This window comes from Haemorhous mexicanus, chromosome 18 (genome assembly GCF_027477595.1).
Source record: "Haemorhous mexicanus isolate bHaeMex1 chromosome 18, bHaeMex1.pri, whole genome shotgun sequence".
NCBI lineage: Eukaryota > Metazoa > Chordata > Aves > Passeriformes > Fringillidae > Haemorhous > Haemorhous mexicanus.
In genome coordinates this window covers 15,142,115-15,159,037 of record NC_082358.1, presented here as the reverse complement: position 1 = coordinate 15,159,037, position 16,923 = coordinate 15,142,115, and the positions used below count along the sequence as shown (strand labels likewise).

Genomic DNA, 16,923 nt, shown 5'->3' with positions numbered 1-16,923 from the left:
TCTGGGCACGTCCCTCTGGGCACTTCTGCTTGCCAGTGGGATTCACCAAAGCAAGCCCGGCACGCAGAGTAACGGGATCCGTCTTTGGTTTGCAACTTTCCCCCCGCTTTGCCAAAAGAACTTGGAAAAATCTCTCCCGCCTCGATTTCCCCTAGGGTGAAACGAGACCCGGAGCGATCCGCGCCCGGCCCCGCGCGGCGCTGCCAGCCCCGGGCACTGCCTCGCTCTGCGGTGCCCGAGCGGAGCCCGGGCGGGCACGGGGCAGCAGCAGCGCCCGGCACACGCGTGTCCCGCGGCCCCGGGGCTGAGCGCTGCCCGCTGCCGTCCTGGCCGGCCCCGACCTCCCGCACCTGCGGGCCCGCAGCCCGCCCCTCCCTCCGTCCCTGCCCGGGTTTGTTGTGGGCGGCCCGGCGGGCACCGCACCGCACCGGCGCACCCGCCCCGGGAGCCTCCTCCGGGGCCGGGACCGGCAGCGCCGAGCGTGCGGAGTGGCAGGCGGCCAGGCGGTGACGCGCCTGTTGCTATGGGATCCACCGCCCCTATAAATAACTGAGGAAAGGAACTTTCCTAAGTCAGAGACTTTAGGACACGGGACCCAGAACCAGATGGTCCGGAGGAGACGCGCCAGCCCCCGCCGCAGCTGCCGGAGCGGTGAAGCCCCGGCGCGCCGCAGGGACTGATCCAGCCCGGCCGGGCAGCGCCGCGGGGCCGTGCCCAGGCCAGAGACCGCGGCAGGGTCTGGAGCCCCCCACCCCGACGGCGGCAGCTTGACCCTCTGCCGGGGGGGGCCCCCTGCGTCGTTTCCTCCTCCCCGCATCCCCCTTTGCTTTCATGCAACGCCTGGTGGCCTGGGACGCAGCATGCCTCCCCATCCAGCCGCCCGCCTTTAAATCCATGGAAGTGGCTAATTTCTATTACGAGGCGGACTGTCTGGCTGCTCTCAACAAGCTGCACCCGCGGGCGGCCGGGGGCCGCTCCATGACCGAGCTCACCGTCGGGGACCACGAGCGAGCCATCGACTTCAGCCCGTACCTGGAGCCTTTGGCGTCGCAGCCGCCGCCTCCCGCGGCAGCAGCAGGGGGCAACTTTGAGCCTCCGTGCAGCAGCGGCGCCGGCCAAGATTTCCTTTCCGATCTCTTCGCCGAGGACTATAAAGGCAGCGGCGGCAGCAAGAAGCCCGACTACACCTACATCAGCCTCGCCCGGCACAGCCACCCCTGCGCCAGCCAGAGCCACAAGCCGGGGGGGCTGCCGGGCTGCTTCCCGCCCCAGATCGTGGAAACCAAAGTGGAGCCGGTCTTCGAGACCCTGGACTCTTGCAAAGGGCCCCGTAAGGAAGAAGGGGGCGCGGGGCCGGGACCGGGGGGCATGTCCTCGCCCTACGGCAGCACCGTGCGCTCCTACCTGGGTTACCAGTCGGTGCCGAGCGGCAGCAGCGGGAACCTGTCCACCTCATCCTCCTCCAGCCCCCCCGGCACCCCCAACCCCTCCGAGTCCTCCAAGTCGGCCGCCGCCGGCGGGGGCTACTCCACGGCCCCGGCGGGCAAGAACAAGCCCAAGAAGTGCGTGGACAAGCACAGCGACGAGTACAAGCTCCGCCGGGAGAGGAACAACATCGCGGTGCGCAAGAGCCGCGACAAAGCCAAAATGCGCAACCTGGAGACGCAGCATAAAGTCTTGGAACTGACGGCCGAGAACGAGCGGCTGCAGAAGAAGGTGGAGCAGCTCTCCCGGGAGCTGAGCACCCTCAGGAACTTGTTCAAACAGCTGCCCGAGCCCCTGCTCGCCTCCTCGCCGCGCTGCTGACCCCCGGCCGGGCGGCGGGGCGAGCGGAGCCGCCGGCCCCGCTCCGCGCTCCTGGGGCCGGGGCGAGGGGGGCGAGAGCCCGCGGCGGGCGGGCGGGTTTGGTTTTAATTTGTGTTGATGTTGTTGTTGGATTTTTTTTTTTTTTTTTTTGGTCTTTATCGGCATGTTGGCGGAAGGCTCCGCCGCCGCGCGGGGTCTGAGCGGGGCCGGGGGCTGCAGCGGGGCGGGCGCGGAGGGACCCCGGCCCCGGCCCGGGCGGGCTCTGCTGGGCGCTGGGTTATTTAAAAGAGCGAGAGGAGAGCAAGGGCAAAGTGATGCAATCCTTTAAGCATGGCTGGGAATGCTGTGTACATGATGCAATCTCGTGTAACTGTCAGTCATGGATTGAGTAATCTGTTAAAGATGTTCCTACAGTTTTTTTATTATAAAGAATAATCTATTTCTATAAGAAAATACATATGTATATTTTGGGATCTATGCATTCTTGCTACATTTGAAGCATTAATGAACAATTTTAATAAACTTTATGACTAGGTTAAAAAAAAGTAGCTTGTTTTATTTTGAAGGCATGCTTAAAGTTAGATTAAACACAGGATTGAAATTCCAGCTGATTCTGGTTCAATGCTGTGATCAGGGATGGGGATTTTTGTTGGTCATTTAGCTTTCTCTGAGGGAAAGGAAAAAAAAAAAAATCCAACCCAATAACCAAAACCAAACCCCAAAACCCCCAAGAGAAACTCATCAAAGAGCAGAGCGGGAAGCCTTAGCCGGTTCTTGTTGCCTCATTTTGTTTCCTTTAATCACTTGCTTTAGCTGCTGCTTGGGTGTTGTTTGGGGAGGAGGTGTTTGTGTTGGGTTTTTTTCTGCACTTCATGCTGTTTTGAACGTGTAGAGCAAGATGTGCTATCCAAACCATGACCAATCTTTGGCAAATAACGCCGAGTCTGAAGTGGGAGGGAGGAAGAAAAAGTAAGGGAGGAAGCCTGAAATGAGGTTTTGTTTGTGTTTGGTTTTTTTTTTTTTTCTTTACAGAGTTTCTACTCTTTACGATTCAGCATTTCTTATGTTTGTAGTTTACAGGAATAAACATGAGAAAGTAGCATTTCTGTTGGATTTCGGTAATTTCGGGCAGTGCTCAGGAAGCTCCCATGAGACCCAACCAGGTGAGAGGCTCATGAACCACCCCCTTCCCTCTGCTTGGAGACGTTCTCCTAAGAGCTGCAGGTAGATCCTCTGAGGAGAGGTGTTTGCTGGGGCAAGAGACAGACGAGTGGGGGGTGGCAGAGGAGGAAGAGGAGGTTTGTGGCAGGCCAGGACTTTGTTCTGGGGAGATCCAAGGCTGTTCCTGCTGCTGGGACTGGCCAGCCTGGCCAGAGCTGCTGGCTGTTACTCCCTGCTGTAAGGTCTGTAAGGAGTGAACAACTCAGGCTGGTTACGTGGAGGGAGTTGGGCAAAAGATCAGGCCTTAGTCAGCATTTTCCATTTTCCTGTTAGGCCAAATTTAAGCGTGAAGTTTTTAGATCCAGATTCCCAGTGCCTGGGGAAAGAAGCTCCTTTGCTGCCTGTGCTCTGACAGCTGAGCACAAAAGGGGGTTTCAGAACAAAGACAGTGGCCTCGAGTTTGTTCCTATACATTCCACACAAACAGCCATGGCTGCAGGACAAATCTGAAACTTGTTGCTTATTTCCAGTGTTTCTTTAAGCAAAACATGTTTTCTACTGAAAGAACTCTGCTTTTTTTGACTCTAAAGATCAGAGCCTCCTGCAGGTCCATCAGCTGGAGCCCTCCCTGACGTTGGCTGCTCATTCCCCGCTCGCCCCAGAGCTGTGCAGGCGTGAGCAGGGCAGGGTCAGCCTACAGAGATTTCCCCCATTTGCTTTTCCATTTGTACAGTGCAGTTCAGTTGTTTTTACGAGCCCCTAAAATAGATTTCTTGGGTGAGCTCGCTCCTGCAGCAGCATGACTCAAGTTCTTGCAGGCAGGATAGACGTTAGATCTTGTCTGGGCTGTCCCTCGTGACGATGATTACCCCAGCCTCCCGTGGCTGTTTATTCTACTATTTGTATCATTACAAAACCTGTCCACATCCTTAGATCCTATTCTCTTGTTGTGCTGGAGGCCACGCAATGTCACCCAAACTCACACAGGCGCTCCCGGGCAGAGCCCAGGCCCGAAGGTGGAATTGCGGGAGCACCGGAGGTGTCCTCAGATACATTTCTTCCTTTCTTTCTAAATAACAAAGTTTCCAACAAGAGTTCGAAGGCAGGCTAGATTGAAAGATAAGATGTGCTGGAGGTATTTCTATCTGTTTAAATACTAGTCCAGTTTTGGAGATTGAGCTCTACCAGGCATGAGGGAGCTAATCCCCATCCCTAAGCCCTGCCTGCCCCGGTGCAGGACAGCCAGGGCGGCGCTGCTGCAATTTAAAGAATGATGTTTAAATCACTGCTGTACTCCAAGGTATCTCCCAATTAGGATGACAGATTTCTAGCTCAGGAGGACCCTTGTCCAGCAATGATTTTTTGTACAGACAAGAAAATTAAGCCATTAGCACACTAATTTTACAGTAGTCTCAGAAGGAATCCATGAAAGACTTGGAAAGAGAATTCCCCAATCCTTCATTCTTAATCTTGTATTACCCTCATAACTTACACTGTAGAAGCTTTGTAGTGCCATTAAATGCATGGAGGCCATTAAATACTCTGCCCTCTAAAACAGCAAATGAAGAAACCTGGGTAATTAAAACATTTCCTAGAAAATAATAGTCTGGAAAAAATAGCTTGTAAATGAATCCGAGAAAATTCCAAGTACTAAAGCAGACAAAAGGTTCCAAATACCTTTTTTAATTGCAGTGGGGGGATTGGAAAATCCCTGTCCAAACAGTGTCTCAGCTCCAAATATTGATTTAGTTCCCCATGACAAATAAGATTCTGCTGGCTGAGAGCAGGACTTGGAATGTCTCAGCTGGCCTCGGACAGGGCTCGCCGAGCTCTTCCTGCAGCCACTCAGGACAGCTCGTGGTAGGCAAACCATGCTGAGAACTCCAGGCACAGACAGCTGCTCTCAGTTTCATCAAAATTTATAACCAGCATTTCATTTGGGCTTTTATTTTTATTTTTATATTTCTTTTCCAATGATGTATTAGCACTGGTTAATTTCTACAGGTCTTTCTTATTGCTACTAAAACAACTGAGCTTTTTCTCTGCAGAAGTCAGTCTGTAAATCCTTGGCACTGATATGCCCTTTCCAAAGCACTGGTTTATAAGGTGTTTGAATTCAGGGCTTAGTTCTGCAAAATGAATCATATGTAGCAGTTAAAAAATGTATTAAAAAATGCAATTATAGTTTTGAAAGCAGTTCTTCAGTTATCACTCTGTTATCTGCCCATGCATGTGCAACCCAGTGCAGTTCTGACACTGTGATGCTGCTTTTCCACTTTTCCCACTGCTTTCCACTGGTGACTCTTAGAAGATGCAGGAAAATTCATGCATCTTTCTGTACTAATTGTTGCTCCTCTGTCAAATAAAAATCATCCTGCTCCTCTATCAAATCAAAGTCGTGGTGCTTGGGCACTGCAGCTCCCAGGGCTGGCAGGGCCCTCGTTCCCTAAACAGGCTGCTTTTGATCTACTGGGAATTGGAAACTCCACTGGAAACCAACTTGCCTTTTGTGATCATTTCCCCACCCGGCCAATGCCAAAATGTTTCATTTTGAGGGAAATTATGGAGCTGGAATTCAAAATGAGAAGTGGGTTAACACTTGCTTGAGATAATTGATTCGCATTTACAACAAGGACATATTTAATTCCAAACCTTCCAACTGGGTGCCACAATTTCACAAAGTAGTGCCAAATTTAATTCTCATTTATTATGAATTTTCCCCCCAAAATACATTTGGTATGAAAATTATTCATATAATAACAATAAATAATAATAAATTCCAATAATAATTTCCAGCTAATTAAAAATTAAGAAAGACTGAGATCTACATCTGGTTTTCACCTTGCCCTGTCCTGTTGGCCCTTGTTTTTGGGATTCCTGTATCACACATTCCATAGCTATCAAAGCACCTTCCCAGAGCTGAAGGTATTTAGTCAGAGGTTTAGTTAGGTCTCCCAGTTTCATACAATTTGCAGAACAAATCCCCTGGGAGCTGAGGAGGAGAGGGGCTGGCTCAGGCAGCAGCCCCGGCTCTGCCCCCCGTGCAGCCCCCTCCGGAGGAGCGAGCCCCGGCCAGGCGGGGCGGGAGGCTCCGGTGCCCAGCCCCACCCGCAGCCAGACTTGTTTGTTTGCTATAAATACCGTGGCTTTGCCAGCGGATTGCAACAGCAGTTATTAAGGCTGTGGTGAGCAGCTCGCTGGTGGTGCCTAGAAATGACAGTGACAGGACTCAGGTCTCCAAACCACCAAACCCCCCGAGCCTCCCCCGCCGCCTTCCCTCCCCACCTGGGCGCGATGCTTTGGGACAGAATTCCTGTAAGAGAGCAGAGGAGAAATGAACATTTGAGAGATGAATGCCATGGTGACACGATGGGAAAATATTTCAGAGCAACATGATGAAACAATTACTTGGCTGCAGCAATTCAGGAAGGGAATCACAAGAACTGGAGAAAGTGCCTGGAGCCGCTTTGCGGAGCGCGAGGGGCGCGGTGGCTCCAGCACAATCAGAGTTTTGCTCCTTTGCCCAGCCTCTGCCATCCACACTCAACTCGGGCTGGATGGTTCTGACAGGCATTCTGAGCCCAGGGGTCCTGCAACAGTAGAATGCAGCTCCTGTCTCTGCTGCTTTCTGCAGTGCAGAGGCCAGAGAACAAACCAAGAATGAAACTCCCTGAGGTGTTTCAGCGTGTCTAACACTTCAGTGTACCAGGAGCAGAATACCTGGGGGATAACTTGGCACAACGAGACGAGGAGAATTACAAAAAAAAGGAGTCGTTATCAAGGAGTTTGGTTGCTTAGAGGAATGCAAGCTGGCCCCTAGCCAAGAACACTTCAGTTGAGCACACAAGCCAGCCTCGGTGCCAGCTCTGTGAAGAAACCCAAACTCTGCACAGGGCTGCTCTCCTGCTGCTGAGTTATTGATGACCACTCAGGGTGGCACAAAACATTTCTGTGCTTGAAGTTAAGAATAGTGCTGATTGCTGGGCTGAGTCCCCAAACCTGAGGGAGTAGGAGGGACGGCAGAAGGCCTTGGTGTCTGAGTGCAGCTACAGTGTCCTCAACCCCTTTTAAAGCAGATTGCAGAGCTGCAGAGGTAATGAGTGCAGAACACTGACAGAAATTAAGATGCAAGGGATAAACACGGAGCTTTGGAACAAAAGAGACAGTTTCTGGTCCTGCCTTTTCCACCAGTGTTTCATATATCTTTATATTATCAGTCAGCCCCCAACATAACAGAGGCTCCTGCAGGTATGTGCATCTGCAGTTCCAGGTGCAGTTGCCATAGCTGCAGGTGAATTTGCCTGTTCCATATTTAGATCCTGAACTTACACATGTGCTTCATTTTATACACGTAGCTGTAGTGATTTCAGTGGAACTATTATTACTGGCATGAGTAATGATAAATGCATAAATCTGTATTTACATGGGCTGTATTTACATGGATCTGTATATACATGGGTCTGAGATCATGGTGTCTCTGGGAAAATTTTTGTGCCTTGCTCAGTTTTGCAGCACATGCCCCAGCAAATTCTGAGCACTTCATTTCATGTGTTTTCCAGTTTGAGAGAGCTGGTTTGGCTGTCACTTGCTGTGCAAAAGGAGATGACAGTGGCTCTGTCTTTTCTGTGTTTCCCAGGGGAAAAAACCTCAACCACCAAAGCATCTGACAGGTGGGACCCAGCCTGAGATCGGAGAGCTCTGGGGTGCAGCTGCACTGCAGTGAGAGCACAGCAGAGCAGGGCTGCACAGGAGCTGCAGGCTCTGCGTGTGCCCAGAGCTGTGCAGCCCCAGCCCCAGAGCCTGCCCAGCCCTGGGGCACACTGCTGGGGCAGCGGTGGCACGGCCAGGGCCCACTCAGGGCAAGGCTGGCTGTCCAGGGACCTGCTGCACCAGATGCTGTCCAACAGGCCCAGAGGAATCCTGCTGCCCTGAGGGAGCCCATGCAGCCTTTGTGCTGGCCAGCTCTGGCAGCCAGGGCTTCAGAGCACCGTGTGATAGGGCCTGGCTGCTGATCAAAGGCTCTTGAGCAATAACCCCCTGCACATCAGCAGGAGCTGCTGCCAAGAGCCATGGACTTCCCTGGGCTGGAAGACAACTGATAAAGCAGATGCTGAGAAAAGCAGTGATGCCTGCATTGGGCAATCTGAGTGAGACTAAGGGCTACTGGAAAGTGTTATTTGGATTTTAGCTCTGCAATTGCAGAAGCCTGATTTGCTAATGGCTCCCAGTTTGTACCGTGCTTGGGTTCAGTTGTTATTTTTGCAAATCATTTTATTTAGAGGAATAGATGCTCCTGCTTTATGGGGAAATCTAATGCTCCTTGGAAGTTCCTCCTCTGTCAATAACAAATATGGGTTGATTGTGCCTTCCCCCAGAGCGAGGGGAGCTTTCCTTGTGAGGGATGGGGCACCCACAACAGGTGAGTTCCAACACCTGAATCAGGAATGAGGCACTCAGCCCTCCTGTCATACAGGCTGCTTTTGGGGACACAGTCCCTGAGCCTGCTTTTGGGGACACAGTCCCTGAGCAAGGCTGGCACAGTGGAAAGGGACTGGCAAAAAGGGGAGGGAGGCAAATCTGCAGGTGGCAAAGGGGCCTGGGAAGAAGGAAGCCATCCCCAGCAGCCCAGGGCTCTGGGAAGGCTGTTCCAAGGGTGGCACTGATGGAACCATTTCCAACAGCCAAGGGATGATTTTCCCACCGACCTCAGGGAAAATGTCACTCTGGTGTTTCCTGCCAAGGCTTAAAGGCAGTCTTAGAAAGGACTGGGGACTCCAGTAGCAGGTGCCCCTCTGCAGGAGCCCTGCAGGAGCTCTGTGACCAGAGGGACACTGGCTGTTAATGAGCCATAAGCCCAGCCTGCTGTTTGCTATTTACTGCGGGCCGGGGCCTTTATTGCACAGCTGGGAACTCCCTGCTCAGCCCTCCAGGTGGTCCCTCCAGGGCAGGGTTGAGGCTCACTGGTGAGAAGGGGTGGGGTTGGGTGGGAGAGGCTTTCATTGCTGCCCTACCTGTTCTGGGCATAAATTGAAATGATCAGGCTCTAAATCCTGCCAATTAGGAATGCTTTACTGGCATGAGAGCCAGTTTACTGGGACAGGCAAAGCAAAAATGTTTCTCTCTCTTTTTTCTTTTTTTATTTTTGTTTTAAAGAGGCAAAGCCTTGCTTCAGCACGGAGCAGGGGTAGCAGGGGACAGCAGGGACTCTGTGGGCTGCCTGACCTTGCCCAGGTGGGCAGGGGCTGGGCAGGATTCTGCAGCACTGGGCAGCTCAGGGGCAAACCCCTGCTGAGGTGCTGGTGTGCCCTTCCAGCAGTGCCTGTTTGCCAGGGAGCCCCCAGGGCTGGGCAGGGGGCTGCAGTCCCCCCAGCACCCTGACCTCTGCAGTGACCCCCCGTGCAGCTGGACCAGGTGTGGGGAAAGAAACACGGGGGTCACCCTTTCCTACAGCTGCCCACCAAGAGCCACCTGCTGGGAGAGCAGAATGAGATGCTTTCCCAGCTCTGCTCATCAGGGTAGGAGCTGTGCTCTCAGCTAGTGCCTTCCCAAGCTGCTGACCCACAGGCCCCTGTAATGAAGAGGCAAGTGGATTTCCTGGGTTTGTTACCTGCTGGTTTCTGCAGACATTGCTCTGTTTTTCCATCTGCTCTCTCCCAGGGTAGCACTGGTTACTGTAAGGGCCAGAAGCACAACTGTCCCTCACTCCAAACCCTCCCCTGGCAGTAATGTGACCACACAGAGTCTGGCTCATTCTATATGTAAAATAGGCAGATGCTATTAGAAAGCAATTTTTTCCCTCACTGAGCAGCCCGTCCCTCATTAGGAAATCCTCTGCAGGGGCTGTATTTTTATCCTGCCCCAAAATCTCCAGGAATTTAAGCTCACCCTCAGAACTGGGTAGGATCTTGCCTTTCCTACCTTGGAAGGGAGCTCTGCCTCCCCTGAGCCCTGCCAGGCCCTCTCCTGTGCCTCCAGGCTCACTCTGGCTGCAGTGGCACGGGGCGCAGGGACAATGACAATAAACCCTGCCATGCCCACACCTGGCCTGTCTGCAGGACGGGAAGCACTGCAGGGGGTTCTGACAGCACCTTTGAGGGGCTGATGGAAATGTCCCCAGAAATGAGCAGTGGTTTGAGGTGTTCAGGAGCCTGCAGAGCAGAGAGGGAAGCAGCACTGGACAGGACTCTGCTGGTGCCTGCGGGCCCAGCACATCCCCCTGACAGGGCAGCCTCGGTGGGATGGCTCAGTGCCTTACCTGCCTGAGTGACACCAGAGAGGGGAATTTCCCTTCAGCAGTGGCCACGGCACCAGTGGCAAAAGCCAGGTAAATATCTGTTCAAGGCAAAAGTTAAAATCAATTGTTTGCATATTATTATTTGTACTTGTCTACTTCTTACTGCAGGAATTTGATAATTTCAGATGAAATGCCAAAAGCGTGTCTCCAGCAGCTCCATGAGAAGCCTGTGTGTGCCCCAGCCTGATGATCTGACACATCTGGCACTTGCACTTGGGGCCTTCCCGCACGGCAGAGATTGCCCTGGGAGGAGAGTGCACATTTCCAAGTGAAACAGAAATGACAGAACAGTTCCTGGTGCACAAGCCAATTTCCAAGGCCAAATCCAGCTCTCTGCAAGTCAAGGGGAAAGGTCATCACCAATCGGGAAGGAAAGGACTGGCTGCCAGCACTGCAGCACAGAACAAGCTCTCCCAGGGGTCTGAGGGGACAGGGGGATGTCACCCCGGCTGCTGGCAGCAGTCCCCTCTCATCCCCCTGGCTGAGGTGGTCATCCCTGAGCCAAACAAGGGCACACTCCAGTCAGTGACAGAAAAGACACCAGTTAGATCTAGGTATCATTGCCAAACCCTGGATGGTGGAGCTGCCTCCAGAGAGCAGCAGGAAGGTGCCCTGCCCTGCCCTGCCCTGCCAGCCTTGCCGGGCCAGCAGCCCCAGCCTGGCCAGGAATCGTGCCTTGCCTGCTGCCAGCCCTTGCTCTGTGCATCTGGGGGGGACAGGGCACTGCTGGCACCCTGTGCCCAGTCTGACAGCAGGGCTGAGGTTGGCACTTGCCCGCGTGAATCACCGTGCTGAAATTGAGGAGCGTGCATATGCAAATGGCTAATTAAGGCCATTAGCATAGTCAGTTAGCCAAGCTGCCATCCCACACCCAGGCTCCAGTTTGCATTTGGGAGCCCTGGCTTCCCGGCAGCTGTGGCCAGAATCTGCTCTAAGAACCAATTTTATCTTGTGTGGTTCCAGGAAGGAAAAGGAAGAGTGAGAGTTTGCCAAGCAGCTTCCTGAAACCCTGGGGAGTGGGACAAACCCAGGAGCTGCTGGGGACAGCTGAGGCACCACTGGAAGGATGGGGAGTCAGGCACCCTCTACTTTAATCTGCCCATCTTTGGGATTCTCTCAACCCAAACAACGTGGATTTCCCTCTACTAGCAAATACTCTGACACAGGAAAAGAATATGTGCCAGATTTTGACTTTATTTACATTGAATTACCTGAGATTAGAATCTGAAACTAGAAACTTTCTTTATACAGCTACAAATAGCTATATTATGCAGTTTTAAGGGGTTAAGAAAAGGAGGAAATCATAACCACAGAAGTCATAAAGGCAACTTATCCCAAGCCAAATAGTTTTGTTTCTAATGCAGGGCTTTAATTATAACATGTCATATAATGATGACATAGTGCTATAATAGGCAAATATAATGCATTAATCTGATATTATATTCTGGCTTTAACAATAGGTGCAGCGAACCAGCCTTAGTGGATAACTCATTCAGAACCTATCTGCACACTCCACCTAGATACTTATCTGCCTCTTTAATTAAGTGGAGGGAAACTTCTTGAGGCCATACCCATAAAGCCAGTCTCTGATGATAGCAGAGTTACTGGAAGCCTTTGGTAATCGTTTACACCCACGTTTTGTGGTTAGCTTCCAACTTTGGCTCTTTCCTTCTCACTTTGGAGCCACCTATTCATCCCCCAGCGTGAATCCCCGGCTGCCTCTGCACCAAGAGGGGCAAAAGGGCTCCAGGCCTTGTTTGGGCAGCACGTCAGCACGCTGCCACTGGCCCCTCAGCACTGAGCCAGGCCTCTGAAAAAACAGCTTTGGCACATCTTCACTTACCAGCAGCTGCTTGGAGCAGAGCAGCAGGGGACGGGCAGTGCCACCTCCCCAGGTGACGAGGGCCAGGCTGTCCCCAGAGACACCACAGCTGCAGTGGGAGCAGCACTGGGAGTCCTGGGGCAAACTCCTCTCTCCTGATTCCAGGGGTTCTGTGTGGCTTTGTGTACATTGAAACCCTTCCTTCCTGGCTTCTTCAAACACAGAGAGCCAGGAGGAAAATGAAATGTAACGAGTGTGTTCTCTCAGAGAAGGTGGCTCCTGAGTTGCAGTGCTTGATCTCAGCTTGGGATTTTTGAGAGAAATACCCTGCTCTGAGGCTGGAGCATCCAAAAACCATAAACCATAACCATGCCCAGCATGGGAATGGCATCTGAGAGGAGCTCAGGGCCAGCAGTGCCGGGGCCACGTGAGCCAAATCCGAGGGGACAGGAGCACACAACAAGTGTGACAGCCCCTGCAGCAGCACAAAGGCCACTGCCACCAGGCCCTGCAGCACCCCTTTTCCTTTTCCTTTTCCTTTTCCTTTTCCTTTTCCTTTTCCTTTTCCTTTTCCTTTTCCTTTTCCTTTTCCTTTTCCTTTTCCTTTTCCTTTTCCTTTTCCTTTTCCTTTCTTTTCCTTCTCCTTCTCCTCTCCTTCTCCTTCTCCTTCTCCTCCTTCTCCTTCTCCTTCTCCTTCTCCTTCTCCTTCTCCTTCTCCTTCTCCTTCTCCTTCTCCTTCTCCTTCTCCTTCTCCTTCTCCTTCTCCTTCTCCTTCTCCTTCTCCTTCTCCTTCTCCTTCTCCTTCTCCTTCTCCTTTCCTTCTCCTTCTCCTTCTCCTTTTCCTCTCCTTCTGTGGCTCACTTCCGTGCCCTCCTCTGGGCTTCTCCAGAATGAAAGGCTCTGCTAATGACCTTTGAGCAGACCATGCTGAGAATGTCACTGCAGAGCTTCTTAATCTTATGGTGGCGCCTGGCTAATGCAGTGATGGGCACTGAAATGCTGAAAAACAGACAGACAGATAGTGAGATAAGATTAGATACAGGAGTAATTTAGTCACTCATCATACAGAGCAGCTGACATAAGTTCATTTGTAAAGCCAACTGCTAAAATTGCTTTAGAAGTCCTTACATTTGAATTCTGTTGAAAGGCAGAGCTTTGATCTGAATTGTTTTGGTGGCATGTGCATTATTTGAATGGAAGCTCACCTGGGCAGGTAGTACCAGACCGGTCATTCCTGGCATTCTCTTCCACAGGGGAACAGTGTCCATGCAAATCCATCCCTTTGGATGGCTTGGGGCAGGCAGATAACTGAGCATCATGGAACACACACACACTGAAGGCATGAGCTCCATGCTATGCTGATATGCAGAGTGAATCATGGCTAATAAAAGGTTCAAACAGCCATATAAATTACTAAATGTAACCCCAAAACACTTTTAAATTAGGCATGATCAGAAAATAAAGGCAGAAAAATTAATAGATAAGTGTTATTCCTTCTCTTTTTCATTAATGTTTATTAAGTCACACTGTGGGGGAGATGGAGGAGAAGGGAAATAAAACAGACCTGTCCAATTCCCTATTGTTTATACTACTTCTTTATTTCCTGCATTCAGTGCAGAGGAAATTATTTACATTTGCATGTTATGTTTTTGTAATTTGGCATTAAAAGTTTTCAAAGACACTTCCTAGGGCAGTTTATTTTTGAAGTGGGTTATTTGTGTTCACCCTAAATATGAGGCCACACAGAAGCATTGCCAGCTCGGAAGGGGCAAGGGAGTTCAAGGTGTGCAGTTGGCTGGTCCCTGTGCTCCTCTGGGGGACATTCCCAGCACTGACACTTGCAGTGCTCAGTCCCTCTGAAGCAAAAGCTGCCAAGTGCACGGATCAACCACAGATAAATTGTTGCAGGTCTTAATTAGTGACTGCTGAACTCTCAGAAGATTCTGTGGTTGAATTAGAATAAGCACTCAGAAAGTTCAAATGTTAAACAAAGGCTCTCTGGTTATAATGATGGAAGTCACTCTCTGGAGCTGGCTCACTCTTCCCATTTTAATATTTCCTGAGTGAAGCACTGCACAAAGAGCAGCTGGCACAGAAAGCAGCTCCCTCCTTCGTGCCCACCCAAGATCAGTGATTGCAGGTGTGAGCAGCAGTCCCCACACAGCCCTTCCCACAGCCATGCACCCTCCTGTGACACTCTACCCAGCTTTAGGGCTGCAAGGCTTGGATTGATCCTACTGAGCTGTTGGAATCCTCATTTCCTCACCATTTGGGAGCTCAGCCCCTTTTTGAAGGCACTTGCTCTTGCCAGTGACACAGAGTGACAGCCAGGCTCCAGTTTGAGCATCCCATGTCTGTGCCTGCTCGTTGGAAGGCCAAGGTGCAGCTGCCGTGTGAGGTGCTGAGTGCTGACCTGGCCCCACAGCTCCTCCCTCGTGGGGTTTGTCCCCCTGGTGGGACAGACCCCGTGGGTTTTCCTCTGCTGGCTGTGCTTCAATGGGCTGCACCAAGGCAAAGTGCATTCTCTGCACAGAGGTGTCCCTGACAGCACTCCTGCAGCTCAGCCCCCGTGCAGCCAAGCCCACGGCGTGTGCACAGAGCTGCCAGGACCCCAGGGCTGCCAGGACCCCAGAGCTGCCAGGACCCCAGAGCTGCCCAGCACCCCAGGGCTGCCAGGACCCCAGAGCTGCCAGGACCCCAGAGCTGCCCAGCACGCCAGGGTGCCCAGCACCCCAGAGCTGCCAGCACCCCAGAGCTGCCAGGACCTGGCTGGACCCAGCACCCCAGAGCTGCCAGGACCCCAGAGCTGCCCAGCACCCCAGAGCTGCCAGCACCCCAGAGCTGCCAGGACCTGGCTGGACCCAGCACCCCAGAGCTGCCAGGACCTGGCTGGACCCAGCAGCACGAGGATGGCCCAGGAGCTACAAGAGCTGGAGCAGGACACCCAGTGCCCTCGCCCAGGGGCCAACGCTGCCTCTGTTATGTGTGTGTTTGACATCTGCAGAGAGTGGCTCAGCTTGAGAATAAATGCAGCAAGTGTGCTTTTCCCTGGTGCTCTGTGTGCCAAATATGTGCTAATCAAGTACTGAAGTGTGCTATTGGCTGAGGCAACCATTTAAAAATAGGTACTGAAATTATTACGTAGTAAAGCAAAAGAACATAGTATTAAGTTAATTTTCAACATTGCCAAGCAGCAGGCAGCTCTTGTTTGTTTAGTTTTGGGTTTGGGGATTTTTTTGAGAATCAATCACTCATTTCTGCCTAGATTTTGGAACATGATTTTATATTCTTATTTATTTGAGGAACATTGGCCAAATTGCTGGCTGTCAGCTGGGATCTTTATCAGGAAATCTGTAACTGAACATTCCAGGCCAAGATGCACAGAAACCAAAACTGGGAAGAAACTTGCATGGTATGGTGGCAGTTACACTGGAAGCAGTAATTAGGAATAAAAATCCCAGCTCCATTAAAAAGCCAAGTTCAGGAGGGGCAGCAGAAACACATTTTTGTGAACCTGGAACGTGTGTTTTTGTGTTTGCAGGGGTAGGAGCTCTCCTCCTCGTAGCACTGTGACTCCAAAGCTTTGAATGAATAACTGTAGCTGATGAATAACAGTACCTACAAATAAAATCTTAATGGCAAAACAAAGGAATAATGAAGAAAAGTTAATACTTTTTTGATTTTATTTAAAGCTTAGAAAAGGTTGGAGTTTGGGTGAAGGTTTGGTTGCTGCCTTTCCCCCTTTTATCTGAACCAGCTCACTCAGACCTAATCTTCATCATCTAAACCACAGGATTAACACACAAAATAACTTTGGAGCAAGCCAGGTCCAAGCAGGAAGCTGCAAGTACCATCATGTCTTCATGATATTAGCCAGCAGAATAACTGTGGTTTCTTCAGTTTTTTGGTGGTGTGTTTTTCTGGTTGGTTGTTTTTCTGGTTTTGTTTTGGTTTTGTTCTAATTCACTACATTTGTGTTTTCCTTGAAAGGGCCTGGAGTTTTTGTTTCTTTGTGCTGGAAACGTTCAGACTCCCTGTCTCACTCCTGGAGGGATGACTGTTCTGGACAGCCCAGCTGCCCTGACAGCACAGAGCCCAGGACTGCCCCTGAGCTGAGCTTTCAGTGCAGACCAAGCCCTGCAGCCCGAGCACGCTGCTCCTGCCTGCTCAGGGGCAAAGGGGAGCAGCTGCCCCTGCACTGTGTGAGGTGAGCTCCTGCTGCTGGGCCCAGGTCTGCAACGTCCCTGAGCTGGCTGTCCTGAGGAAAGGAACGCTCCTTCCTCCTCCCAGGATCCCAGTGGGTTTCAGGTGGGAACTCGGCACTAAGCTGCTCAGATCCCAGCAGCTCTGGGCATGTCCAGACATAAAGCTGCTGCTACTGGAAGAAATGTTATCCTGAGCAGGGAGTAACCTATGGAATTGTAAGTGCTTAAGTCCTCTTTTGCATCTGGCCCAAACTTGCAAGAGAGGAAGAGCCAAGTGCTCAGAGGCAGCTTCCATTTTATGGCTCTAAATTGTGCAAAAAAATTCTGGACTGGATAACTTTGCACCTGCATTTGTGCTGGAGTGAGGGAGAGCCCCAGCCAGGCACGGAGAGGCTCTGGTTCTCTGCCCTGTCTCTGCTCTGTGGTTCAGAGGGGAAGGGAGGCCCCCTGCCAGCAGAATGCAGTCCCCATGTGTGTCCCACGCTCCGTGGTTGGTACACTGGGTGCTGCTTGGGCAATGGCATGGAGCAGCCTGGCTTCCTTGGAACATTTCCCCTTCATTGTCCTGCTCCTTCCCAGCGTTTCACAAACCACCACAAAGAAGACGACAAAAAGAGGGGGAAAAAACCTTCTCA

At 51.7% G+C, this 16,923-nt stretch overlaps 1 protein-coding gene and 1 long non-coding RNA gene across 2 annotated transcripts in view; one reads left to right on the top strand and one right to left on the bottom strand.

The window, feature by feature from the left end:
* The first annotated feature begins 561 nt into the window (after window positions 1-561).
* On the top strand, window positions 562-2,351 carry CEBPB (CCAAT enhancer binding protein beta). Its single transcript, XM_059862574.1, has one exon. It carries the CDS (start codon window positions 832-834, stop codon window positions 1,804-1,806), a length of 975 nt encoding a protein of 324 aa, XP_059718557.1. The 5' UTR covers window positions 562-831; the 3' UTR covers window positions 1,807-2,351.
* Window positions 2,352-5,589: 3,238 nt separating this feature from the next.
* LOC132335738 (uncharacterized) overlaps window positions 5,590-16,923 on the bottom strand; it is a 117,108-nt gene continuing 105,774 nt past the window's right edge. The window contains exons 3-5 of the long non-coding RNA XR_009488726.1: window positions 12,105-13,082; window positions 10,223-10,299; window positions 5,590-6,280 (exon numbers count right to left, since the gene is read on the bottom strand). This is a non-coding gene — a long non-coding RNA (uncharacterized LOC132335738). The remainder of the gene's footprint in view (window positions 6,281-10,222; window positions 10,300-12,104; window positions 13,083-16,923) is intronic.

Bases quoted from the DNA above. Each gene is read 5' to 3' on its own strand.
- CEBPB (XM_059862574.1), top strand. From the start codon at position 832: ATGCAACGCCTGGTGGCCTGGGACGCAGCATGCCTCCCCATCCAGCCG.